Source organism: Macaca thibetana, chromosome 19 (assembly GCF_024542745.1).
Source record: "Macaca thibetana thibetana isolate TM-01 chromosome 19, ASM2454274v1, whole genome shotgun sequence".
Lineage (NCBI taxonomy): Eukaryota > Metazoa > Chordata > Mammalia > Primates > Cercopithecidae > Macaca > Macaca thibetana.
This window is the reverse complement of record NC_065596.1, coordinates 10,564,959-10,590,479: the sequence shown is the minus strand read 5'-3', so window position 1 is coordinate 10,590,479 and position 25,521 is coordinate 10,564,959. Positions and strand designations below refer to the sequence as shown.

The 25,521-nt window shown below is 54.1% G+C and overlaps 1 protein-coding gene across 4 annotated transcripts; it reads left to right on the top strand.

Moving 5' to 3' along the window:
- Window positions 1-37: 37 nt before the first annotated feature.
- On the top strand, window positions 38-25,508 carry CC2D1A (coiled-coil and C2 domain containing 1A). 4 transcript variants are annotated; one of them, XM_050770100.1, is made up of 29 exons: window positions 38-336; window positions 4,968-5,103; window positions 6,836-6,951; window positions 7,042-7,107; window positions 7,683-7,817; window positions 7,916-8,150; window positions 14,160-14,284; window positions 14,614-14,686; window positions 14,856-14,927; window positions 15,023-15,153; window positions 15,241-15,313; window positions 15,961-16,094; window positions 16,719-16,830; window positions 16,914-17,086; window positions 19,764-19,886; window positions 19,979-20,037; window positions 20,126-20,242; window positions 21,794-21,867; window positions 21,944-22,002; window positions 22,098-22,149; window positions 22,255-22,354; window positions 22,452-22,542; window positions 22,850-22,987; window positions 23,085-23,146; window positions 24,317-24,380; window positions 24,464-24,590; window positions 24,710-24,786; window positions 24,874-24,921; window positions 25,004-25,508. In XM_050770100.1, the coding sequence occupies exons 1-29, from the start codon at window positions 268-270 to the stop codon at window positions 25,022-25,024; spliced, it is 2,862 nt and encodes a 953-aa protein (XP_050626057.1). In that variant the 5' UTR covers window positions 38-267; the 3' UTR covers window positions 25,025-25,508. The 4 variants fall into 4 exon arrangements, with proteins under 4 accessions (XP_050626057.1, XP_050626059.1, XP_050626058.1 ...); XM_050770102.1 differs by having other exon boundaries at window positions 41-336; window positions 15,961-16,082; window positions 16,722-16,830; window positions 23,082-23,146; XM_050770101.1 differs by having other exon boundaries at window positions 41-336; window positions 15,961-16,082; window positions 23,082-23,146.
- Window positions 25,509-25,521: the final 13 nt, after the last annotated feature.

Sequence of the window (25,521 nt, the reverse complement as noted above, 5' to 3'; positions counted from 1 at the left end):
CGCCCGCGCACTGCCTGCCGGGAGTTGTAGTTTCGGCTCGGCGGACCCGGCGAGTCCAGTGGCCGCGCTCCGGTGCAGCGGCGCCCGAGGCCCGAGGCGGAAGTGGGGCGGCCAAGCAGGGAGGCGAGGGCTCGGGATCGACGGCCGCGTAGCGCCGACGAGGGTTGCAGGACTCAGGAAGGGCGCGTGCGCGGCGACAGGGCCCGGGGAAGGAGGCAGGGCAAGGCCGGGCTTGGGGGCAGGTGGTTCGGGCATCCAGCCTGGAAGATGCACAAGAGGAAAGGACCCCCAGGACCCCCGGGACCCCCGGGCAGAGGCGCCGCGGCCGCCCGCCAGGTGAGTCTGCGCCCCACGGCGCGACCTGGGGATCCCTCCCCACCCCGGTCACACACTCAGGGAAGGGCCCCACCCCCCAGGGAGGCCCGATCTCCGCCCCCCAGGTAAACCCCGGTCCCCGCCCCCCCTCCAGGTGAGGCCCCAACCCCACTCAAGTGTGGTCTACTACTGGCCTTGGCTCCCCAGCTCCTGGGGCCCTGCCCCAGGTTCGGGGCCACCTGTTGCCACAGCTGCTCCAGTCGGGGAGGGGCAGTCCTCGGACTTGACACATCAAACCCTTGCATCAGTCGGGCCATGCCAGACTCTATTCCATTGTACAGATGAGGACGTTGAGACTCACAGACGTGAAGACATCTGCCCAAGGTCATAGGGATTAACAGCTTGGCCAGAGCTAAGCACAAATCCAGGGCCGCAGCCGTAAGCTTATGGCACTTATGGCACTGTGGCTGGGCCCCTTCTCCCTCTCCCAACTCCTCTGCCCCAGGCACCAGATAGTTTGATTTTTCTGTTTTCATGGAAGGAGCCCAGGACATAGCTTGGTGTTCAGATATTAGAGTCTGGCTGACCTGAAGTTCCCTCCTGGCCTCTGTACATTGGACATTTGACTTTACAGCTCTGAGCCTCAGCTTTCTCATCTGTAAAATGGAGACCTCTATAATCCCAGCACTTCAGGAGATGGAGGCAGAGGCGGGGAGAGTCATTTGAGGCCAGAGTTTGAGACCAGCCTGGGCAAAAGCGAGACCCCCGTCTCAACAAAAAATAAAAGGACTAACTGGGCATGGTGGCATGTGCCTGTAGTCCTAGCTATTTGGGAGGCTAAGAAGGGAGGATTGCTTGAGCCTAGGAGTTCAAGACTGCAGTGAGCTATGATCGCACTACTTCTGCTCCAGCCTGGGTGATAGAACAAGAATCTCTAAAATAAAAATTAAAAATTAAAAATGGAAGCCGGGTGCGGTGTCTCACACCTGTAATCCCAGCACTTTGGGAGGCCATGGCGAAACCCCATCTCTATTAAAAATACAAAAATTAGCTGGGCATGGTGGTGGGCACCTGTAATCCCAGCTACTCGGGAGGCTGAGGTGGGAGAATCGCTTGAACTGGGAGGCGGAGGTTGCAGTGAGCCGAGATCGCACCACTGCATTCCAGACTGGGTGACAGAGCGAGACTCCTTCTCAAAATAAATAAATAAATAATAATAAATGGAGACCTCCAAGAGACCCTACATTACAGGACAGTTGTAAAGAGTCATTGAGGGCCGGGCGCGGTGGCTCAAGCCTGTAATCCCAGCACTTTGGGAGGCCGAGACGGGCGGATCACGAGGTCAGGAGATCGAGACCATCCTGGCTAACACGGTGAAACCCCGTCTGTACTAAAAAAAAATACAAAAAACTAGCCGGGCGTGGTGGCGGGCGCCTGTAGTCCCAGCTACTCGGGAGGCTGAGGCAGGAGAATGGCGTAAACCCGGGAGGCAGAGCTTGCAGTGAGCTGAGATCCGGCCACTGAACTCCAGCCTAGGCGACAGAGCGAGACTCCATCTCAAAAAAAAAAAAAAAAAGAGTCATTGAGATAGTTTATGGAAAGTGCTAGAACACAGCACTCAATAAATGTCACTATTATCATTATTACTAGTTGGTGGAGCCATACATAATTGCCAACATTTGGCCATATTTTACCTACAGGAAAGGCAATTTCATACGGTTAAACATAATGTTGTCACATCATGATTGGTCATTAACCAAGATAGGAAGACGGGTCTGCATGGCAAACTTGCATTGTGGTTAGGACTTCTTTTTCTGTTTGTTTTTGAGACAGAGTCTTGCTCTCTCGCCCCAGGCTGGAGTGCAGTGGCGCAATCTCGGCTCACTGCAACCTCTGCTTCCCGGGTTCAAGCGATTCTCCTGTCTCAGCCTCCGGAGTAGCTAGGATTACAGGCTCCCACCACCACACTCGGCTAATTTTTGTATGTTTCTTTTCTTTCTTTCTTTCTTTTTTTTTTTTTTTTTGAGACAGAGTTTCGCTCTTGTTGCCCAGGCTGGAGTGCAGTGGCACGATCTCGGCTCACTGCAAGCTCCGCCTCCCAGGTTCACGCCATTCTCCTGTCTCAGCCTCCTGAGTAGCTGGGACCACAGGCACCTGCCACCACGCCCGGCTAATTTTTTTGTATTTTTAGTAGAGACGGGGTTGCACCATATTAGCCAGGATGGTCTTGATCTCCTGACCTCGTGATCCACCCACCTCAGCCTCCCAAAGTGCTGGGATTACAGGCGTGAGCCACCGTGCCCAGCCTGCTCTTTTCTGGGGGGTCGGGCGGGGGGAGCACAGAGTCTCGCTCTGTCGCTCAGGCTGGAGTTCAGTGGTGCGATCTCAGCTCACTGCAACCTCCACCTCCCAGGTTCAAGCAATTCTTCTGCCTCAGCCTCTTGAGTAGCTGGGATTGCAGACGCCACCACCACGCCCAGCTAATTTTTGTATTTTTAGTAGAGATGGGGTTTCACCACGTTGGCCAGGCTGGTCTCGAACTCCTGACCTCAGGTGACCTGCCTGCCTCGGCCCCCCAAAGTGCTGGGATTACAGGTGTGAGCCACTGCATGCAGCCATCAGGGCTTCTAATTGCTCTTGAAGCCCCAACTTTCCCACACAGCCCCTCTGCTGAGGATGCTGGAAAGAAAAGCCCAAGTGTACAGAGTAGCTTTGCTTTGGGCAAAGTGTGGGGCCTGCCTCCCTCCCTCCTTTCTTCCCTTCCTTCCTTCCTTTTTTCCTTCCTTCCCTCCTTCCTCCCTCCCTCCCTCCCTCCCCCGCTCCATCTCTCTTTCTTCCTTTCCTTTAGACAGGGCTTTACTCTGTTGCCCAGGTGGAGTGCCGTAGCACAGTCATGGCTCACTGCAGCCTTGACCTCCCCAGGCTCAAGTGATCCTCCTGCCTCAGACTCCTGAGTAGCTGGGACCACAGGCACACCACAACCCCCAGCTAATTTTTTTTTTTTTTTTTTTTGAGATGGAATCTCGCTCTGTTGCCCAGGCTAGAGTACAGTGGTGCGATCTCAGTTCATTGCAAGCTCTGCCTCCCAGGTTCACGCCGTTTTCTTGCCTCAGCCTCCTGAGTAGCTGGGACTACAGGTGCCCGCCACCATGCCCGGCTAATTTTTTGTATTTTTAGTAGAGATGGGTTTCACCGTGTTATTCACCATGTTAGCCAGGATAGTCTTGATCTCCTGACCTCGTGATCCGCCCGCCTCGGCCTCCCAAAGTGCTGGGATTACAAGCATGAGCCACCGTACCCGGCCAACGCTCCCAGATAATTTTAAAAAGTTTTTTTTCCTGTAATCCCAGCACTTTGGGAGGCCGAGGCGGGCGGATCACGAGGTCAGGAGATGGAGACTATCCTAGCTAACAAGGTGAAACCCTGTCTCTACTAAAAATACAAAAAAAAAAAAATTTGCCAGGCGTGGTGGCGGGCGCCTGTAGTCCCAACTACTCAGGAGGCTGAGGCAGGAGAATGGCGTGAACCTGGGAGGCGGAGGTTGCGGTGAGCCGAGACTGCACTCCAGCCTGGGTGACAGGGCGAGACTCTGTCTCAAAAAAAAAAAAAAAAAAAAAAGGCCGGGCGCGGTGGCTCAAGCCTGTAATCCCAGCACTTTGGGAGGCCGAGACGGGCGGATCACGAGGCCAGGAGATCGAGAGACAATCCCGGCTAACACGGTGAAACCCCGTCTCTACTAAAAAATACAAAAAAACTAGCCGGGCGAGGTGGCGGGCGCCTGTAGTCCCAGCTACTCGGGAGGCTGAGGCAGGAGAACGGCGTAAACCCGGGAGGCGGAGCTTGCAGTGAGCTGAGATCCGGCCACTGCACTCCAGCCTGGGTGACAGAGCAAGACTCCGTCTCAAAAAAAAAAAAAAAAAAAAAAAGGCCGGGCACGGTGGCTCAAGCCTGTAATCCCAGCACTTTGGGAGGCCGAGACGGGCGGATCACGAGGTCAGGAGATCGAGACCATCCTGGCTGACACAGTGAAACCCCGTCTCTACTAAAAAATACAAAAAAACTAGCCGGGCGAGGTGGCGGGCGCCTGTAGTCCCAGCTACTCGGGAGGCTGAGGCAGGAGAATGGCGTGAACCCGGGAGGCGGAGCTTGCAGTGAGCTGAGATCCGGCCACTGCACTCCAGCCTGGGCGGCAGAGCGAGACTCTGTCTCAAAAAAAAAAAAAAAGAAAGTTTTTTTTTTTTAGTAGAGATGGGGGTCTCACTGTATTGCCCAGGCTGGTCTGGAACTCCCAGACACAAGCCATCCCCTTGCCTTGGCCTCCCACAGTGCTGGGATGGCAGGCGTGAGCCACTGCACCCAGCCAGAGGCCTGCTTTTTCCACTGAACTTGGCCCAGCAGCACATCATAAGTGTAGATTCAGATCAGAGAGCTGGGTCTCTTGCCCTTTGCCCCAGGTTGAACTGTGCCAGAGGGCCTGGCTTGTCTTATAACACCTGTTCTGGGCTTGTTCCAGTCTCCTGACACTCCCCAGGTAAACAGCTTTCCCTGGGAGACCTTGTTTCCTTCCTCCCAAGGGGACTCTCCGGCCATCATGACTGCCTCTAGCCATGTGGTGAACCAAAGGTCTGACTGAACCCTTGCTGTCCCCCTAGCTGGGCCTGCTGGTTGACCTCTCCCCAGATGGCCTGATGATCCCTGAGGACAGAGTTAACGATGAAGAACTGGAGGCCGAGTTCTTGGCTTTGGTCGGGGGCCAGCCCCCAGCTCTGGAGAAGCTCAAAGGCAAAGGTAAGATGGTTAACACGCCCTCAGAACATTTTCTGATATCCTGCAAGTGGTTTGGGTGCAGAACTGGGGGCACTGGGTAGGGGAAAGACGACAGAGAAGACCTGGGAGCCGATGGTCTGGGTAAAAGGGTCAAGACCAACTCTGGACCCAGACTGAGAGTTGGAATCTGAGCTCTGCCACTTACTGGCTCTGTGACTTGATGAGTCACATCATGTGCTTTGGCCTCAGTTTTACCATCTGTAAAATTGGAATAATAACCATGTTATAGGAGTTAATCTTCTAGAGTCCGTATTTCACCCAGGGCCCCCTCACACACAATAAGCTCATGTCAGCCAGGCGCAGTGGCTCACGCCTATAATCCCAGCACTCTGGGAGGCCAAGGTGGGCAGATCACTTGGAGCCAGGAGTTTGAGAGCAGCCTGGCCAACCTGGTGAAACCCCATCTTTACTAAAAATACAAAAATTCGCCAAGCCTGGTAGTGAACGCCTGTAATCCTAGCTACTCGGGAGGCTAAGGCATGAGAATCGCTTGAATCCAGGAGGCAGCGGTTGCAGTGAGCGGAGATTGCGCCACTGCACTCCAGCCTCGGCAACAGAGCAAGATCCTGTCTCCAAAAAAAGAGAGAAGCTTCATTCAGGCATTAATTGCTGTGCTGTTGGCTGTGAATTCAAAGTTAATGAATGAACAATATCTATTCGGTAAGGTATCTTCAAACAGAAACGCGCATGGAGCAAGCAGTTGATTAAAATTTTGTGACCAGAGCTTGGTGTGGTGGCGCATGCCTGTAGTCCCAACTACTTGGGAGGTTGAGGCAGGAAGATCACTTGAGACCAAGAGTTTGAGGCTGCAGTGAGCTCTGATTGGGCCACTGCACTCCAGCCTGGGTGACAAAGCAAGATCCTGTCTCCAAAAAAGGTTATGACTGGAGGCTCACAGGAACCTAAGCTTAAATTTCCCCTAGGAACAATAGTCCTATAGTCATTAATTGAGTCTTCAAGGCAGCTTTACAGAATGTAACATAACTAATAACAAGATACTGGCAATATACTGTTCTAAGAGCTTCATTGACCTTCTGTGCTCCAACCTACCTATGAAGGAGAAACTGTTGTTATCCCCATGTCACAGAGGGAGAAACTGAGGCCCAGAGAGGTGACCCCACTTGCCCAAGGTCTCACAGAGAGAAAGTTGCAGAGCTGGGTTTGTTGTTTTTTTTGTTGTGTGTGTGTGTGTGTGTGTGTTTGTTGTGTGTGTGTGTGTGTGTGTGTGTGTGTGTGTGTGTTTTGAGACAAACCCTCGCTCTGTTGCCCAGCCTGCAGCGCAGCGGTGCAATCTTAGCTCACTGCAACCTCTGCCTCCTGGATTTAAGTGATTCTCCTGCCTCAGCCTCTCCAGCAGCTGGGATTACGCGCCACCACGCTCAGCTAATTTTTGTATTTTTAGTAGAGACGGGGTTTCACCATGTTGGCCAGGCTGGTCTCGAATTCCTGACCTCAAGTGTTCCTTCTGCCTCGGCCTCCCAAAGTACTGGGATTACAAGCGTGATGAGCCACTGTGCCCAGTCTGCAGAGCTGGGTTTTGAATTCAGATAGCCAGGCCCCAGACCTGAGGCTGAATAAGGAAGAGATGAAATGGGGAAGTCAACAAGAGGTGGGCACCTAATGTGTCCGGGATGGGAAACGGGGGCTCTTCGTGTACGACCCTGGCCCACCTGGGGCATCCCCCTACCGCCAGGTCCCCTGCCGATGGAGGCCATTGAGAAGATGGCCAGCCTGTGCATGAGAGACCCGGATGAGGATGAGGAGGAGGGCACGGATGAGGATGACTTGGAGGCCGATGATGACCTGCTGGTGAGCACTAAGGGCAGGGTGGGAGCTCTTATCCCATTGCCCCCATGCAGCATGCCCTCACGTCCTGCCCCCGGCCGTGTGTCCCTGCAGGCGGAGCTAAATGAGGTCCTTGGAGAGGAGCAGAAGGCTTCAGAGACGCCACCTCCTGTGGCCCAGGTACAGTTCGGATGACCCCACTCCCTTGAACCACAAGCCAACAGACAGTCCGGGGTTCAAGGCCTACCCTTTTTTTGTGAGATGGAGTCTTGCTGTGTCACCCAGGCTGGAGTGCAGTGGTGCCATCTCAGCTCACTACAACCTCTGCCTCCCGGGTTCAAGCAATCCTCCCACCTCTGCCTCCCCAGGAGCTGGGATTACAGGTGTGCGCCACCACACCTGGCTAACTTTTGTATTTTTTGGTAGAGATGGGGTTTCTCCATGTTGGCCAGGCTGGTCCCGACCTCAAGTGATCCTCCTGCCTTGGCCTCCCAAAGTGCTGGGATTACAGGTGTGAGCCACCGCGCCCGGCCCACCCTTGTCCTTCACAGCCACGTGACTGACATCAGGCGGGTCACATGATGCTTCTGAAACCCCATTCCCTCCACTGGGAGATGGGGACCATGATTTCTGCCTCACTGGAGCGGGGGAGGCTGGTCCAGGAATGACATGTGGCTGACTGTTACTGCAGAAGGGGCTGACAGAAGCATCCCAGGTGGGGTCAGCACCCACACTGTGCCCCTGCCCTCCCACAGCCAAAGCCTGAGGCCCCCCATCCGGGGCTGGAGGCCACCTTGCAGGAGAGGCTGGCGCTCTATCGGACAGCAATTGAAAGCGCCAGGCAAGCTGGAGACAGCGCCAAGATGCGGCGCTACGACCGGGGGCTTAAAGTAAGTGGGCAGAGGGCAGGGTACGGGGAGCCCCCCACCCCGATGTCCCGCACCAAGCTCTTGGCTTCTCCCAAACCAATACTCACGCCTTATCGCAGACACTGGAAAACCTGCTGGCCTCTGTCCGGAAGGGCAATGCCATTGACGAAGCGGACATCCCGCCGCCAGTGGCCATAGGAAAAGGCCCGGCATCCACGCCTAGCTGCAGCCCTGCACCCACCCAGCCGGCCCCTGGAATCGCGTCAGCCCCGGAGCCCAGGGTCACCCTGGAGGGACCTTCTCCCACTGCCCCAGCCTCATCTCCAGGCTTGGCTAAGCCCCAGATGCCCCCAGGTAGGTGATGGGCAGGGCCGGGCTGATGTGGGAGCCGAGTGGGCCATCTGGCAGGATGCCGCTCTAGGGGGGTGCAGGCTGTGCACTGATTGTGACATATGTTCAACACCCTGAATCCTGGGGTCTTCAAGCCCCTGGAGTTCATGAATACCTCCCAAGCAGGACATGGATACCCAGAGAGTTTTTTTGTTGTTATTATAATATTATGATAAAACATAGGCCGGGCGCAGTGGCTCACGCCTGTAATCCCAGCACTTTGGGAGGCCAAGGCGGGCAGATCACAAGGTCAGGAGATTGAGACCATACTGGCTAACGTGGTAAAAATCCCATCTCTACTAAAAATACAAAAAATTAGGCCGGGCGCGGTGGCTCACGCCTGTAATACCAGCACTTTGGGAGGCCGAGGCGGGCGGATCACAAGGTCAGGAGATCGAGACCACGGTGAAACCCCGTCTCTACTAAAAGTACAAAAAATTAGCCGGGCGCGGTTGTGGGCGCCTGTAGTCCCAGCTACTCGGGAGGCTGAGGCAGGAGAATGGCATGAACCCGGGAGGCGGAGCTTGCAGTGAGCCGAGATCGCGCCACTGCACTCCAGCCTGGGCTGGGCGACAGAGCGAGACTCCGTCTCAAAAAAAAAAAAAAAAATTAGCCGGGCGTGGTGGCAGGCACCTGTAGTCCCAGTCACTCGGGAGGCTGAGGCAGGAGAATGGCGTGAACCTGGGAGGTGGAGCTGGCGGTGAGCCGAGATCACGCCACTGCACTCTAACCTGGGCAAAAGAGCGAGACTCCGTCTCAAAAAAAAAAAAAAAAAAAAAAAAAATATATATATATATATATGTATAACATTTACCATTAAAAATTCTTTTAGTTCTTTTTTTTGAGATGGAGTTTTGCTCTTATTGCCCAGGCTGGAGCACAATGGCACGATCTCAGCTCACTACAACCTCCACCTCCCAAGTTCAAGCGATTCTCCTGTCTCAGCCTCCCAAGTAGCTGGGATTACAGGCATACGCCAGCACACCTGGCTAATTTTGTATTTTTAGTAGAGATGGGATTTCACCATGTTGGCCAGGCTGGTCTCAAACTCCTGACCTCAGGTGATCCACCCACTTCGGCCTCCCAGTTTGCTGGGATTATAGGCATGAGCCACTGTGCCTGGCCTTTTTTAATTCTTTGAGACAAGGTCTTACTCTGTCACCCAGGAGTGCAGTGATATGAGCATAGCTCACTATTGCCTCGACCTCCTGGGCTCAAGGGATCTTCCCTCAGCTTCACCAGTAGCTGGGACTACAGGCATGCACCACATACACACTTGGCTAATCTTTTTTTTTTTTTTTTTAAGACGGAGTCTCGCTCTGTCACCCAGGCTGAAGTGCAGTGGTGTGATCTCGGCTCACTACAACCGCTGCCTCCCGGGTTCAAGCAATTCTCCCGCCTCAGCCTCCTGAGTAGCTGGGATTACAGGCACATACCACCACACCCAGCTAATTTTTTGTATTTTTAGTAGAGACGGGGTTTCACCATGTTAGCTAGCCAGGGTGGTCTCGATCTCCTGCCCTCGTGATCCACCCACCTCAGCCTCCCAAAGTGTGAAGTTTACAGGCATGAGCCACCAGGCCAGGCCTCATCTCCTCCTTTTTTTTTTTTTGGAAACAGAGTCTCACTGTATTGCCCAGTCTGGAGTGCAGTAGCGTGATCACAGTTCACTGCAACCTGCCTCCTGGGCTCAAGCAATCCTCCCGCCTCAGCCTCCTGAGTAGCTGGGATTACAGGCATATGCCACCATGCCCAGCTAATTTTTGTACTTTTTGTAGAGGTGCCATGTTGCCCAAGCTAGAACATATCTTTTAAGAGTTTTTTCTTCCTAACCTCCCCCTAGGAAAGGAAGGCCTCCCTCCCTCTCTTCGTGATACAAACACGGGGCTTTGCCCCAGGTCCAAACACTTCCCTGGCAGGACACAAAGAGACAACTCAAAATACTGGCATGGGTTTGAGAAAGCAAACACCGGATCACTAAATCCTTCTGCAGCCGAGCTGGTTTCCAAGCCATTGTTTCTGGCAAAGTTCAAGGATTACTGGAATTATCACCTGAAACTGTCAACTGAAACGACCCAAAATTTTTCACAATGGGAGTCTGGCATAACTTGTCAGGAGTTCAAAGAATACAAAGACATCACAGTAACAAAATTCTGTGTCTTCCAATCTATTTGTTGATGTGAAGTAGGTTTCTCAATACTTTAATTTTTTTGAGACAGAGTCTCACTCTTATTTCCAGGCTGGAGGGCAATGGTGCGATCTCAGCTCACTGCAACCTCCGCCTCCCAGGTTCAATTCACCTGCCTCAGCCTCCTGAGTAGCTGGGATTACAAGCGCCCGCCACCATGCCCAGCTAATTTTTGTATTTTTAGTAGAGATGGGGTTTCACCATGTTGCTGTTCAGGCTGGTCTCGTAATCCTGACCTCAGGTGATCTGCCTGCTCCACCTCTCAAAGTGCTGAGATTACAGGTGTGAGCCACCACCCCTGGCCTCAACACTTTAAAAAAGAAAAAAAAGTACAGATGTGGTGGTTTATGCCTGTAATCCCAGCACTTTGGGAGACCAGGAGTTCAAGACCAGTCTGGGCAACATAGCAAGAACCTATCGCTACATAAAAATAAAGAAATTAGGCCGGGCGCGGTGGCTCACGCCTGTAATCCCAGCACTTTGGGAGGCCGAGGTAGGCGGATCACGAGGTCAGGAGATCGAGACCATCCTGGCTAACGCGGTGAAATCCCGTCTCTACTGAAAATACAAAAAAGTAGCTGGGTGTAGTGGCAGGTGCCTGTAGTCCCAGCTACTCAGGAGGCTGAGGCAGGAGAATGGCATGAACCCGGGAGGCGGAGCTTGCAGTGAGCCGAGATCGAGGCACTTATACTCCATGCTGGGCAACAGAGCAAGTCTCCATCTCAAAAAACAAAAACAAAAAAAAAAAAAATTAAGAAATTAGCTGGGGCCGTGCGCGGTGGCTCAAGCCTGTAATCCCAGCACTTTGGGAGGCCGAGGCGGGCGGATCACGAGGTCAGGAGATCGAGACCATCCTGGCTAACCGGGTGAAACCCCGTCTCTACTAAAAAATACAAAAAAACTAGCCGGGCGAGGTGGCGGGTGCCTGTAGTCCCAGCTACTCAGGAGGCTGAGGCAGGAGAATGGCGTAAACCCGGGAGGTGGAGCTTGCAGTGAGCTGAGATCCGGCCACTGCACTCTAACCTGGGCAACAGAGCAAGACTCTGTCTCAAAAAAAAAAAAAAAAAAAAAAGAAATTAGCTGGGCATGGTAGTACATGCCTACAGTCCCAGCTACTTGAGAGGCTGAGGTGGGAGGTTCGCTTGAGTCCAGGAGTTCAAGGCTGCAGTGAGCCATGATCGTGCCACTCCAAGTCTGGGCAACAGAGCAAGATCTTATCTCTAAAAAAAGGAAAAGAAAAAAAAGAAAAGGATTGAAAGGGAGAAACGAGCTGATTGTTAGGGATTGGACCCAGCTCCAATTATGTCAACAAGAGGTACATTTCTGGTAGAATTTTACCCTTGGTGTACAAAAACTTATCAAATAGCTCAGCAGGGGCTGGGTGTGGTGGCTCAAGCCTGTAATCCCAGCACTTTGGGACACCAAGGCAGGCAGATCACTTGAGGCCAGGAGTTCAAGACCAGCCGTGGCCAACATGGTGAGACCTCATCTCTACTAAAAATACAAAAATTAGCTGGGCGTGGTAGCGCGTGCTGGTAGTCCCAGCTACTCGGGTGGGTGAAGCAAGAGAATCACTTGAACCCAGAAGGCAGGGGTTGCAGTGAGCCACGTTCGCACCACAGCACTCCAGCCTGGGCGACAGAGCAAGACTCTTTCAACAAACAAACAAACAGGTTGGGCGCGGTGGCTCACACCTGTAATCCCAGCACTTTGGGAGGCTGAGGCGGGCAGATCATGAGGTCAGGAGATTGAGACCATCCTGGCTAACACGGTGAAACCCTGTCTCTACTAAAAATACAAAAAAATTAGTCGGGCGTGGTGGTGGGCGCCTGTTACTCGGGAGGCTGAGGCAGGAAAATCACGTGAACCTGGAAGGCGGAGCTTGCAACGAGCCGAGATTGCACCACTGCACTCCAGCCTGGGCGACAGAGCGAGACTCTATCTCAAAACAAACAAATCCAAAAAGCTCAGCCGGGTGTGGTGGCTCACCCCTATAATTCCAGCACTCTGGGAGGCCAAGGTGGGAGGATCGCTTGAACCCAGGAGTTCAAGATCCATCTGGGCAACATAGGAAACTGTGTCTCTACAAAAAATTAAGAATTAGCCAGGCATGGTGGTGCATGCCTGTAGTCCCAGCTACTTGGGAGGCTGAGGTGGGAGAATCACTTGAGCCTGGAAGGTTGAGGCTGCAGTGAGCTGTGATTGCACCATTGCACTCCAGCCTGGGTGACAGAATGAGACCCTGTCTCCAAAAAATAAAATAAAATAAGCTTGATGTATTTAGGTTTTGCTCAGTTACCTGCTAGTAATAATTATAACAATAATTTGACCCAGAAACACATTGTTTTTAACACTGAAAGATTTATGATCACAGGAAATAAAACCAATACAATGTCAAAGGTGTGTCATTCTACCTCCAAACCTATTTTCAGGGAAGTAAGCCTAAGTTTAAAGCAATGGGTCCAGTTGTTAGTCTCAAAAAAAGATCCTGCATGCTATTTTCTGGGTGTTTCAAGATTTTGTAGGCACTGGGTGGTGTCTTTATTCTACCGTGTTATTTTATACTAAGAATTGCACTTAGAGCTTTAAATATTGAGGTACTTCCCCAGAAAACATATCGAGCATATTATTTGAAACTGTAACTAACACAGTTTAAAAAGCACTGAATACTGAGTTTCCCAACTTTGCAAACACATTTCATAAATGTATTTTGGTTGTATAAATATACAATAGGGTAGGCAAAAAAGGCTTTCAAACACACAGCTATATCATGTTAGCATAAATTTCTGTGGGGGATGTGGATGGAAATAAGAGAAGACTCAAAATTCCCAACTGCTAAAAGTGAGTCCCAGGATCTATTTAAAAAGTGAGTCGGGCATGGTGGCGCATGCTTGTAATCTCAGCACTTCGGGAAGCTGAGGTGGGAGGATCGCTTGAGCCCAGGAGTTCAAGACTAGCGTGGACAATATAGTGAGACCCCATCTCTAAAAATAAAAATTAAAAAATTAGCCGGGCGTGCTGGTGCATGCTCTGTAGCCCCAGCTACTCAGGAAGCTGAGGTGGGAGGATCGCCTAAGCCCAGGTGTTTGAAGCTACAGTGAGGTATGATTACGCCACTATACTCCTGAGCAGCAGAGCAAGACTCTCTCTCTTTAAAAAAAAATACATTAACTATGACCAGGAGTGGTAACTCATGCCTGTAATTCTACCACTTTGGAAGGCCGAGGCAGGTGGATCACTTGAGGTCAGGAGTTTGAGACCAGCCTGGCCAACATGGTGAAACCCCATCTCTACTAAGAATACAAAAATTAGCCAGAAATCGGGAGGCGGAGGTTGCAGTGAGCCGAGATTGTGCCACTGCACTCCAGTCTGGGCAACAGAGCAAGACTCAGTCTCAAAAAAAACGTTAAGGCTGGGCGCGGTGGTTCACACCTGTAATCCCAGCACTTTGGGAGGCCGAGGCAGGCAGATCACCTGAGGTCAGGACTTTGAGACCAGCCTGGCCAACATGGCGAAACCCTGTCTCTACTAAAAACATAAAAATTAGCCAGGCACGCGCCTGTAATCCCAGCTACTCAGGGGGCTGAGGCAAGAGAATGGCTTGAACCCAGGAGGCAGAAGTTGCAGTGAGCTGAGATTGCACCACTGTACCCCAGCGTGGGCAACAGAGCAAGGCTCTGTCTGAAAAAGAAAAAAAAAGCATTAAATAAATAAATAACAAATGGTTTACACGGTGAACTTGGCCCAGGCCCTGGAGGCTTCCTGTATGCTGTTCTCCCTTCCAGGTCCCTGCAGCCCTGGCCCTCTGGCCCAGTTGCAGAGCCGCCAGCGTGAGTACAAGCTGGCTGCCCTCCACGCCAAGCAGCAGGGAGATACTGCTGCTGCCGCCAGACACTTCCGCGTGGCGAAGGTGCGTCCAGCTGGACGGACAGGACTGGAGGGATGGGGCAGGATGCTTCCCACATGCCCCGGTGGCAAAGCACCCGGGCTGCTGGGTCAGGCCGACCCAAATTTGCATCCTAGCCTGGTCACTCCCTAGCAATAGTTTGCTGTAAGTCTTGGAGCCTCAGTTTACCCCCTCTGTGAAATGGGCACGTGTGTTGGAAGAGGATTAAGCAAGATGGCACAAACGGAAGGGAGGGAGCTAGAAATCCTCGGTGCCATGCCAGGGCCCGGAGGCTCCCCACGAGGTCCCAGCCCCCAACTGCACCTCCTCTTCTAATCTCTTCCTTCTCCCAGAGCTTTGATGCTGTCTTGGAGGCCCTGAGCCGGGGGGAGCCCGTGGACCTCTCCTGCCTGCCGCCGCCACCCGGTGAGGACTCTGCCATGCCCACTCTCTGGGATGGTTTCAGGCAAACACTAAGTTCTCCTTGATGCTGCCACCCCTGTTGGTCAGGCCCAAAAACCACCCTCAGGCCAGACCAGCTTGTTGGGGATGCAGCATGCAAGCCCCTCATTGGCCTGGACCTCTCTGTCCCCAGACCAGCTGCCCCCAGACCCACCGTCACCACCGTCGCAGCCTCCGACTCCCGCTATGGCGCCCTCCACACCAGGTAGGTTGTGGGACCCTTTGGGGTCAGGGGCAGGCTTGACGCCAGACTGTCTACCCGTCCCTTGACTCTTAACCTTGTCCCCCTGTCTGGCCCAGAGGTCCCCCCACCCCCGAGGACCCTGCTGGAGGCGCTGGAGCAGCGGATGGAGCGGTACCAGGTGGCCGCAGCCCAGGCCAAGAGCAAGGGGGACCAGCGGAAAGCTCGAATGCACGAGCGCATCGTCAAGGTGCCGCGGGGGTTCCGGGGGAGGTGGGGCGAGCAGGCAGCCCCAGAGCCCTCCCACAAGCAGCCCTAACACCTGTGGCCCTTGCAGCAATACCAAGATGCCGTACGAGCTCACAAGGCTGGCCGAGCCGTGGATGTCGCTGAATTGCCGGTGCCTCCAGGTAGGCCTCGCTCCGGTAGGCTCCGCCCCAGTAGGCCCCACCCCCAGTAGGCCCCACCCCCAGTAGGCCCCGCCCCCAGTAGGCCCTGCCGCTGGCAGACTGTGCTCCAAGCTCCTGTTCCTCCAGCCTGTGAGCGTTGGCAGATGCTATTACTCCCCATGGCACAGGCTCAGGGATCTGAATACAACATATTCAGGGGTTCTGTAAACTTGTTAATCAGTGGGAGCTTGACATTGGACATGATGTAAGGGTCTGCACCCTAGAAATTGGCAAACTGGCTGGACGTGGCTGTTCACGCCTGTAATCCCAGCGCTTTGGGAGGCTGAGGTGGGAGCATCACTTGAGGTCAGGAGTTCAAAACAAGCTCGGGCAACATGGCAAGACCCCGTGGCTACAAGAAATTTAAAAATTAGCCTGGTATGGTGGCACATGCCTACAGTCCCACTCCAGATCATGCCACTGTACTCCAGCCCCGGCAACAGAGCGAGATCCTGTCTCAAAAAAAATAATAAAAAACAAACACAAAAAAATACAAAAGTAAAGGCCCAAGACTCTGTAGGTGGGGGAGGAATCTGCATCTCCACCATAATGGTGTGAGTTGGTCTCCATCCTGACACACAGTAACTAGGCCTCGACTGGCCGCCCAGGCTTCCCCCCCATCCAGGGCCTGGAGGCCACCAAACCCACCCAGCAGAGTCTGGTGGGTGTCCTGGAGACTGCCATGAAGCTGGCCAACCAGGATGAAGGCCCAGAGGATGAAGAGGATGAGGTGCCTAAGAAGGTTTGAGGGTTGGGGCCGGGCGCAGTGGCTCACACCTGTAGTCCCAGCACTTTGGGAATCCAAGGTGGGAGGATCGCTTGAGGCCAGGAGTTTGCGACCAGCCTGGGCCACATAGTGAGACCCCCATCTCTGCAAAAAATGTTTTAAAAATTAGCCAGGCATGGTGGGACTCACCTGTAGTCCCTGCTACTTGGGAGACTGAGGTGGGAGGATCGCCCGAACTAAGGAGCTCAAGTCTGCAGTGAGCCATGGTCGTGCCACTGTACTCTAGCCTGGGCAACAGAGCAAGACTTCATCTCCAAGACAAACTAAAAAAAAAAAAAAAAAATGTTTGGTGAGAATTGCTTGAACCAGGAGGCAGAAGTTGCAGTGAGCCAAGATCGTGCTACTGCACTCCAGCCTGGGCGATACAGCAAGACTCTGTCTCAAAAAAAATAAAAATAAAAATAAATAAATAAAAAATAAGGTATTTGGAGCCAGGGGCTTTGGGTGAGGCAGGGGAGTAGCAAAGTCCTGGGAGCCCACTAAATGACCACTGTTGTCAGTGTCAGACCCTGATCCTTGGGGACTGGACTCATAACAGGTGCTACGAAATCTCTTAACATCCTCTCTCTTCCTCCACAGCAGAACAGCCCTGTGGCCCCCACAGCCCAGCCCAAAGCCCCACCCTCAAGGGCTTCCCAGTCAGGATCAACCCCAGCAGCCAAAGCACCCCCCAAAGCCACATCCACCAGAGGTAGGTGCCCCTCCTCCCTGCCCCAGCTGCCTGTTGCCTGGCTGTGGCCTGGGCAGCACCCATAGCAGCTCCTATGCCCACAGCCCAGCAGCAGCTGGCCTTCCTAGAGGGCCGCAAGAAGCAGCTCCTGCAGGCCGCACTTCGAGCCAAGCAGAAAAACGACGTGGAGGGCGCCAAGATGCATCTGCGCCAGGCCAAGGGACTGGAGCCTATGCTGGAGGCCTCGCGCAATGGGCTGCCTGTGGACATCACCAAGGTGAACCCTCTGGGCTTGTGAGAACTGCCCAGGCACCCACTGGTCAGGCTCCTGCCCCTTAGCAGCCACGTGAACTGAAGTGTATTAGTCAGGGTCCAGCTGCTGTAACAAATAGATCCTCCCAAGACAGTGGCTGAAATGAGACAGACATTTATTATGTTTCTTGCATGTACCACTCAGGGCAGTCTGGACTATGCAAATGGGAGGTCCTTCAGGTCCTGAGTTCCTTCCACCTTACTGCTTTGCTGCACCTGAGGGGTTGTCCTTGTCCACATGATCCAAGTGGATCCTGTCAGAAGGATTAGAGAAAGAAGCAGAGCTAGTAGTCCCTTTTAAAGGAAGTGACATCACCATTGCTTGCCTCCCATTGGCCAGAACTAAGTCACATGGCCACATTTAGCCACAGAGGAGCCTGGAACATGTAGTCTCTTGGTGCACTGTGTGACCAGCCTGAGCTCCATTACTAGGGAAGGGAAGGGGATCAGATTTGGGGAGAGGCTTAGATTCTGCCACTTTGGACAGGACCATTCCTTTCTCTCTGAGCATCATTTTTCTCCTTGGGGAAGTGGGGATGGCGACCCCCGCCTCAAAGAAAGACAGCCAGGTTTCTTCATGTGATAGAATAGTACTCATAATAGGAAACATTTGAGGAGCTTGAACTGGGTGTCCAGCAAAGGCCACCCAGTTCAAGGAAGTGACATCACTTTTGCTTGCCTCCCATTGGCCCAAACAGTCACATGGCTACATTTAGCCTCAGAGGAGCCTGGGACATGTAGTCTTTGCTGGGCACTGGAGACATGGCCTTGAGCAAAAAAGGCAAAAATTCACACTCTCTCTGGACATGGTGGGTCACACCTGTAATTCCAGCTACCTGGGAGGCTGAGGTGGGAGGATCGCTTGAGGCCAGGAGTTCAAAACCAGCTTGGGAAACACAGTGAGACTCACTGTTATGGAGTGGATGTTCTAATTGAGAGACCACAAGAAACACACAAATATACAGCACCTTATCACAGCCCATGAAGCCTGCACCATCTGCCCCATCACCTCCCTTGCCTGGTCTCTTTTTTGTTTTGTTTTGAGACAGAGTCTCGCTCTGTTGCCCAGGCTGGAATGCAGTGGCGCGATCTCAGCTCACTGCAAACTCTACCTCCCAGGCTCAAGTGATTCTCCTGCCTTAGCCTCCCGAGTAGCTGGGACTACAGGCATGCACCACCACGCCTGGCTAATTTTTGTATTTTTAGTAGAGATGGGGTTTCATTATGTTGACCAGGCTGAACTCCTGACCTCAGGCAATCCACCTGCCTCGACTTCCCAAAGTGCTGGGATTACAGGCATGAGCCACTGTGCCCGGCCTGCCCCTTGCTCACTCTCCCCTTTGCTGTCTGGTAGCCTCAAACACCAGGTACTCTGCAACCTCAGGGCCTTTGCACATGCAGTTCCCTCTGCCTGAATGCTTTTCCCACAGACACCTGTATGGTTCACTTTCTCCCCTCATTAGGTCTCTGCTCAGACATCAGCATCTCCAGGAGGCCTACCCTGACCTGTCTAAAATCCCTCCCTGTCACCCAGATCCCTCTGCTCCTCCTCCCAACTCTGCCTTTCCCTGTGGCATGTATCACCTTCTACTCTCTTATATGATTTACTTATTTCTTCTGATTATTGCCCATCTCCTACAAGAGAATGTCAGCCCCACGAGGGCAGGGATTTTGTTCTCTCTTCTTCATTCCTGTGTCCCCAGCCCCAGAGCAGAGCCTAGTGCACAGCAGAGGCTCCATACATGATTTCTCAACTCTTGAGCTCAAGCAATCTACCCGCCTCAGCCTCCCAAAATTATGGGATTATAGACATGAGGCACTGCCCCTGGCACCATACATGATTTCTGGGGTGACTGAAGGATGCCTTTGTTAAGTGGGACAATGGAAGGATCAAGAAGAAAGAACAGGCCGGGCGCGGTGGCTCAAGCCTGTAATCCCAGCATTTTGGGAGGCTAAGATGGGCGGATCACGAGGTCAGGAGATCGAGACCATCCTGGCTAACACGGTGAAACCCCGTCTCTACTAAAAAATACAAAAAACTAGCCGGGCGAGGTGGCGGGCGCCTGTAGTCCCAGCTACTTGGGAGGTTGAGGCAGGAGAATGGCGTAAACCCAGGAGGCGGAGCTTGCAGTGAGCTGAGATCCAGCCACTGCACTCCAGCCTGGACGACAGAGCAAGACTCCGTCTCAAAAAAAAAAAAAAGAACAGAGGCTGAGGCTGAATGTGGTCTTTTCACACCTGTAATCCCAGCAATTAGGGAGGCTGAGGCCGGCGGATCACTTGAGGTCAGGAGTTCAAGACCAGTCTGGCCAACATGGTAAAACCCTGTCTCTACTAAAAGTACAAAAATTAGCCAGGTGTGGTGGCGGGCGCCTGTAATTCCAGCTACTCGGGAGGCTGAGGCAGGAGAATCACTTGAACCTGGGAGGCAGAGGTTGCAGTGAGCCCAGATCGTGCCACTGTACTCCAGCCTGGGCAACAGAACGAGACTCCATCTCAAAAAAAAAAAAAGAAAGACCAGAGAAGGGTGACAGAGCCGTGGTCGGGGAATGCTCCCCGTCAAGGAAGAACAACATTTCTGCAGAGCCCTAGGTGGGCCTGCTTGTCCCCCTTACCCCCACCACCGGCCTCGTCCTCCTCAGGTGCCGCCCGCCCCTGTCAACAAGGATGACTTTGCCCTGGTCCAGCGGCCCGGCCCAGGTCTGTCTCAGGAGGCCGCCCGGCGCTATGGTGAACTCACCAAGCTCATACGGCAGCAGCATGAGGTGAGGGGGAGGCCCCCAGCCTGTCCCCCAGGGGCGTGACCCTGCTTCCCCTCTCTTCCCTTCCCTCGACTCACTGCCTTCTGTTTCCCCAGATGTGCCTGAACCACTCAAACCAATTCACCCAGCTGGGCAACATCACTGAAACCACCAAGTAAGTGCCCCGACCTGTGCCAGACACTTGCACCCCCAGCCACCCATCCCCGGGGCTGGGGACATGAGCAGGGCCCTCCCACCGGCAGGTTTGAAAAGTTGGCGGAAGACTGTAAGCGGAGCATGGACATTCTGAAGCAAGCCTTCGCCCGGGGTCTTCCCACACCCACTGCCCGCTTTGAGCAAAGGACCTTCAGCGTCATCAAGTAAGACTCCTGATCTGTGCCCCACCACGTGGCCCCAGTGGCCCTTTGGTGGCAGGGGAGTGGGGGTGTGCTCCCCAGAAGCTGGCATAAGATTTACATCTGGAGGAAAGTTTGAATGGGTGGAAGAGCACAGAGCGTGCAAAGGCCCTGGGGCAGGCATGAGATACAAGTGAAGGATGGCGAGGGTGCAGTCACAGTGACACATTTGGGAAAGATCTAGAGAGTACAAAGGTGTATCTTGTCCCAGGGCCTGGGTGAGTCCATGGGAGACCAGAGATGAGTTATGGCTTTGGTGGGTGTTGGTCTTGGTACTATTAAGTCTTCCCACGCCAGGAGGAGTGGGGATTGTTTTGTCCACTTTTTTTTTTTTTTTTTAATTTCGAGACAGAGTCTCGCTCTGTTGCCCAGGCTGGAGTGCAGTGGTGCGATCTCTGCTCACTGCAAGCTCCGCCTCCTGGGTTCATGCTGTTCTCCTGCCTCAGCCTCCCAAGTAGCTGGGACTACAGGCGCCCGCCACCATGCCCGACTAATTTTTTATTATTTTTAGTAGAGACAGGGTTTCACCATGCTAGCCAGAATGGTCTCGATATCCTGACCTCGTGATCCACCCATCTTGGCCTCCCAAAGTGCTGGGATTACAGGTGTTAGCCACTGCACCCGGCCCGTTCTCTCCACTTTCTAAACGAGGTTAGGTGCAGCCACTGGCCCTCCAGTGGTTCCCAGCTGCCCCTGGGATAACCCACACCCCTTACCCTGGCTCCCCAGTCTCCACACAGCCTAGCTCCCTGTCACCTCCTCTCTGCCTCCTGTCCCTGCTTCACTCAGCTCTGGCCACACGGGAGTTTTTGTCCCTCCTACAAACCAAGTATGTTCCTACCCCAAGCCTCTGCATCAGCTATTTCTTCTGCCTTCACCCTCTTCCCCAGATCTCCATGTGGCAGCTCCCTGTTGACATCTAGAGTCATCTATGATGTCACCTTCCCTCTGAGAGGCCCTCCCTGTCTATCCAAGCAGTCTTTTCTGAGCACACTCCACTCTTCCCTCTCTGCTGAGTTTTCTATTGTTTCTCTATTTATGTACTTGTGCTCATCTGTCCACTCAACTAGATTGAGCACAAGGTATGGGTATTTCTTGTTTAATTCTAGAGCCCCAGCAGCTAGGCTACCAGCTGGCACATAGTAGGTGCTCAAGAAATATTGGGAAATGAAGGGAAGGTCTCCTAGCAGCTAGGGCACTGGTTGATGCTTAGTAGGACTCAAGAACTATTAAGTGAAGGGAATGTCACCCAGCAGCTAGGATACCTAGCACACAGTAGGTACCAAATAAATATACGCGGACTGAAGAAAAGACTCAAAAGTGATCCATTGCCGACCTGAACAGAGAACTCTAGTCTGTCTGATTCTAAAATTAGCCCAGGAGCTGAGATACCCCCAAAGGCCAGGGTCGGGTTTGTTCCCAGCCCCCACTGGAGGAAGAAAAGGCAGGTGGGCAGTGGGACTGAGGTACCTCTGTTTCCCTGCCCACCCGCCTGCCCACCTGCCCACCCGGAAGGATCTTCCCTGACCTCAGCAGCAACGACATGCTTCTCTTCATCGTGAAGGGCATCAACTTGCCCACACCTGCAGGTGAGGGGGCTGTAGGCAGGGGTCAGGGTCATGGGGACCCCCTCTCTGCCCAGCTCTGACCCTTGTTTGCCCACAGGACTGTCCCCTGGCGATCTGGATGTCTTTGTTCGGTTTGACTTCCCCTATCCCAACGTGGTATGTGGGGAGCTGAGGAGGGGAGGGCTGCAGACTCAGTGGGCCAAAGCCAGGTCCCAGGCCCCCGAGATTTCCTGCCTCCTCTCTGGTCATAGGAAGAAGCTCAGAAAGACAAGACCAGTGTGATCAAGAACACAGATTCCCCTGGTGAGCCTCAGCTGGAAGCACCCCACCCCTACTCCCTTGCAGCAGAAGGGATGTAAGACCATGGCCTGACCCCACCCAACTTCCTCTCCCTCCTTCCCCCTGCAGAGTTCAAGGAGCAGTTCAAACTCTGCATCAACCGCAGCCACCGTGGCTTCCGAAGGGCCATCCAGACCAAGGGCATCAAGTTCGAAGTGGTTCACAAAGGGTGAGCTAGAGGGAGCCGTGGCCGCTGGGTGGGCTCCAGGGGAGGGGAGCTCCTCTGAACCAACCATCCTGTCCCCACTATACACACGTACACACAGGGGGCTGTTCAAGACTGACCGGGTGCTGGGGACAGCCCAGCTGAAGCTGGATGCACTGGAGACAGCATGTGAGGTCCGGGAGATCCTTGAGGTGAGAGGTGGACATTCATCTGCATGCTCCGGTATGGCCATGCTACTCATTAACATTATTAAGACAGTTCCTGCCTTGAGCCCCCTATGAGCCTATCTGTTGACCCAACCCCTCCCCTCAGAGCCCCAGACCTCCCTACTGCCCAGCCCTAAATACTTGCAGTACCCCACTCCATTATGATCAACTGGTATTTCAGCCATACCATGGGCTTATATTTTAGAAGCCACTCTTGTTCTCCCTGGTCCTGGCCCTGGGCCTTTAGTCACTTCCTGCTTCCCACCAACAGTTTCTCCTTACCCCTATCTAGGTCCTGGATGGTCGCCGGCCCACAGGGGGGCGACTGGAGGTGATGGTTCGGATTCGGGAGCCACTGACAGCCCAGCAGTTGGAGACAACGACAGAGAGGTGGCTGGTCATTGACCCTGTGCCAGCAGCTGTGCCCACAGTGAGACCCCCCCACCCCTATCCATCAGCAATCCCAGGGAGGGAAGCTTGGTTCAGGGGCCCAGGACTCACAGGACTGGTTCTCTCCTCTGAAGCAGGTTGCTGGGCCCAAAGGGAAGGCGCCTCCTGTGCCTGCCCCTGCAAGGGAGTCAGGTAACAGGTAGGTATCTGGGCCAGGGCATGCTAGAGAAAACACCCAATTCCCCTCTCAGCCCCACCTGGACAGTTTCCCACCAGGCACAAATTGGACCATGTCCCTCTCCTGCTGCAAAACCTTTCCTGGCACCCCTTTTCCCAGAGGATCCAGATTAAACTCCTTTGTTTGGTCTTTAAAACCTTTTGTGATCTGACCGTTGTCAATATATCCAGGCTTCTCTCTCCCCACTCCCTCCTGTGGTTCATGGCCATGAATAGTTTTCACTGGCCTCTGGACTTCCGTGGGTTCCAATGCCCTGAACACCCCTACCCTTGTTCCTCTGCCCACCTCTGATTCCTTCTTTGGATCCCAGCTTGGCTGTTACCTCCTCCAGGAAGCCCTCCCTGACCACTAGGCATCATAGTTTCCTGGGTGTGCAGCCATCGTCCCCACTAGGTTTTGGGATCAGCAACACCGGGTGGGTATTGCCTATCTCCCACCATACCCCCAGTGCCCAAAGTATCTTTTTTTTTTTTTGAGACGGAGTCTAGCTCTGGCGCCCAGGCTGGAGTGCAATGGCGCGATCTTGACTCACAGCAATTTCCGCCTCCTGGGTTCAAGTGATTCTCCTGCCTCAGCCTCCTGAGTAGATGGGATTACAGGCATGCGCCATCACACCCAGCTAATTTTTCTATTTTTAGTAGAGACGGGAGTTTCTCCATGTTGGTCAGGCTGGTCTCGAACTCCCGATCTCAGGTGATCTGCCTGCCTTGGCCTCCCAAAGTACTGGGATTACAGGCATGAGCCACTGCGCCCAGCCTTTTTTCTTTTTTTTTTGAGACAGGACCTTGCTCTGTCGCCCAGGCTGGAGTGCAGTGGTGCGACCTCAGCTCACTGCAACCTCCACCTCCCAGGTTCAAGCAGTTCTTCTGCCTCAGCCTCCCAAGTAGCTGGGACTACAGGCGCATGCCACCATGCCCGGCTAGTTTTTTTTCTATTTTTAGTAGAGACTGAGTTTCACCATATTGGCCAGGCTGGTCTCGAACTCCTGACCTCGTGATCCGCTCGCCTCTGCCTCCCAAAGTGCTGGGATTACAGGCGTGAGCCACCGTACCTGGCCCAATGTGTCTTTCGAATTAACAGGGTTGGGTTGGGGGAATCTCTGCAGTCCCTTATCCTTCCTCTACCCCTTAGATCAGCCCGGCCCCTGCATAGCCTCAGTGTGCTGGCCTTTGACCAAGAGCGTCTGGAGCGGAAGGTGGGTATCCATCCTGCTGGGCTCCATGGGGCAGGACTGGGGAGTCCTGGCGGGATCTTCACAGGCCCCTCTGTATCCTCCAGATCCTGGCCCTCAGGCAGGCGCGGCGGCCGGTGCCCCCAGAAGTGGCCCAGCAGTACCAGGACATCATGCAACGCAGCCAGTGGCAGAGAGCACAGCTGGAGCAGGGGGGCGTGGGCATCCGACGGGGTAGGGGTTCGGAGATGGGCATCTGGTGGGGGACGGGCTTGGGGATGGGCACAGTACAGGAGGGTTGGGGGCGGCGAGGCCCCACCCTAAGCCCCCATCCCCCCACCATCCATTCTCAGAATACGCAGCCCAGCTGGAGCGGCAGCTGCAGTTCTACACAGAGGCTGCCCGGCGCCTGGGCAATGACGGCAGCAGGGTGAGCTGGGCGCGGGCTGGGTGGACGCTGGGCAGCGGGCAGGGCGGGACCTGCAGGGACTACCTGCTGAATGCCCATCCCCCACAGGAGGCTGCAAAGGAGGCACTCTACAGGCGGAATCTGGTAGAGAGTGAGGTGAGCAGCTCAGGAGACGGGGTGGTTGGGGGATCACTGTGGTCATAGCCCACCCCGGTGACCCCAGGGGCCTCTCTCCCAGCTGCAGCGGCTCCGCAGGTGAGGAGCCCGTGGGGCGGGCAGCCCCCAGAAAGTGGGCAGCAGGCCCCAACACCGGGAAGAGCTGACACAGCCACGGACAAGACAAGCAGACAATCAGCGGACAATCGGTTCTGGACTCGCCCCTCGTCCGGGCCTCCAGCCCAGCCAGAGCCTCTGTGGCTGTGGGTGTGGGGAACGATCCCTGCCAGCCAGTGTATTCCCCTCACCCAGGCCTGGGTGGGCCCCAGAGAGTCCTGTTTGCACAGCCCAGGGGAGTCCGGCCTCTGGCCCGCCCCGGAGCAGGGAGGGTGGCTGGGACCAAGCCCCAAGAGCCCCTGCAAGCACTTTACTTCCTGTCCCTCCCCGGCCTTAACCCCAAAGCCCTCCTGCACCCCAAAGAAGCCGCTGAGGCTGGCCGAGCCCCACTGTCTCCCCAGGGGCGTCGACCTGGCCCAGCTGGGTCCCTAGGGCCAGCACATGGAATAAAATAGCCAGGGCCACACTCAGCCCAGCTCTGTC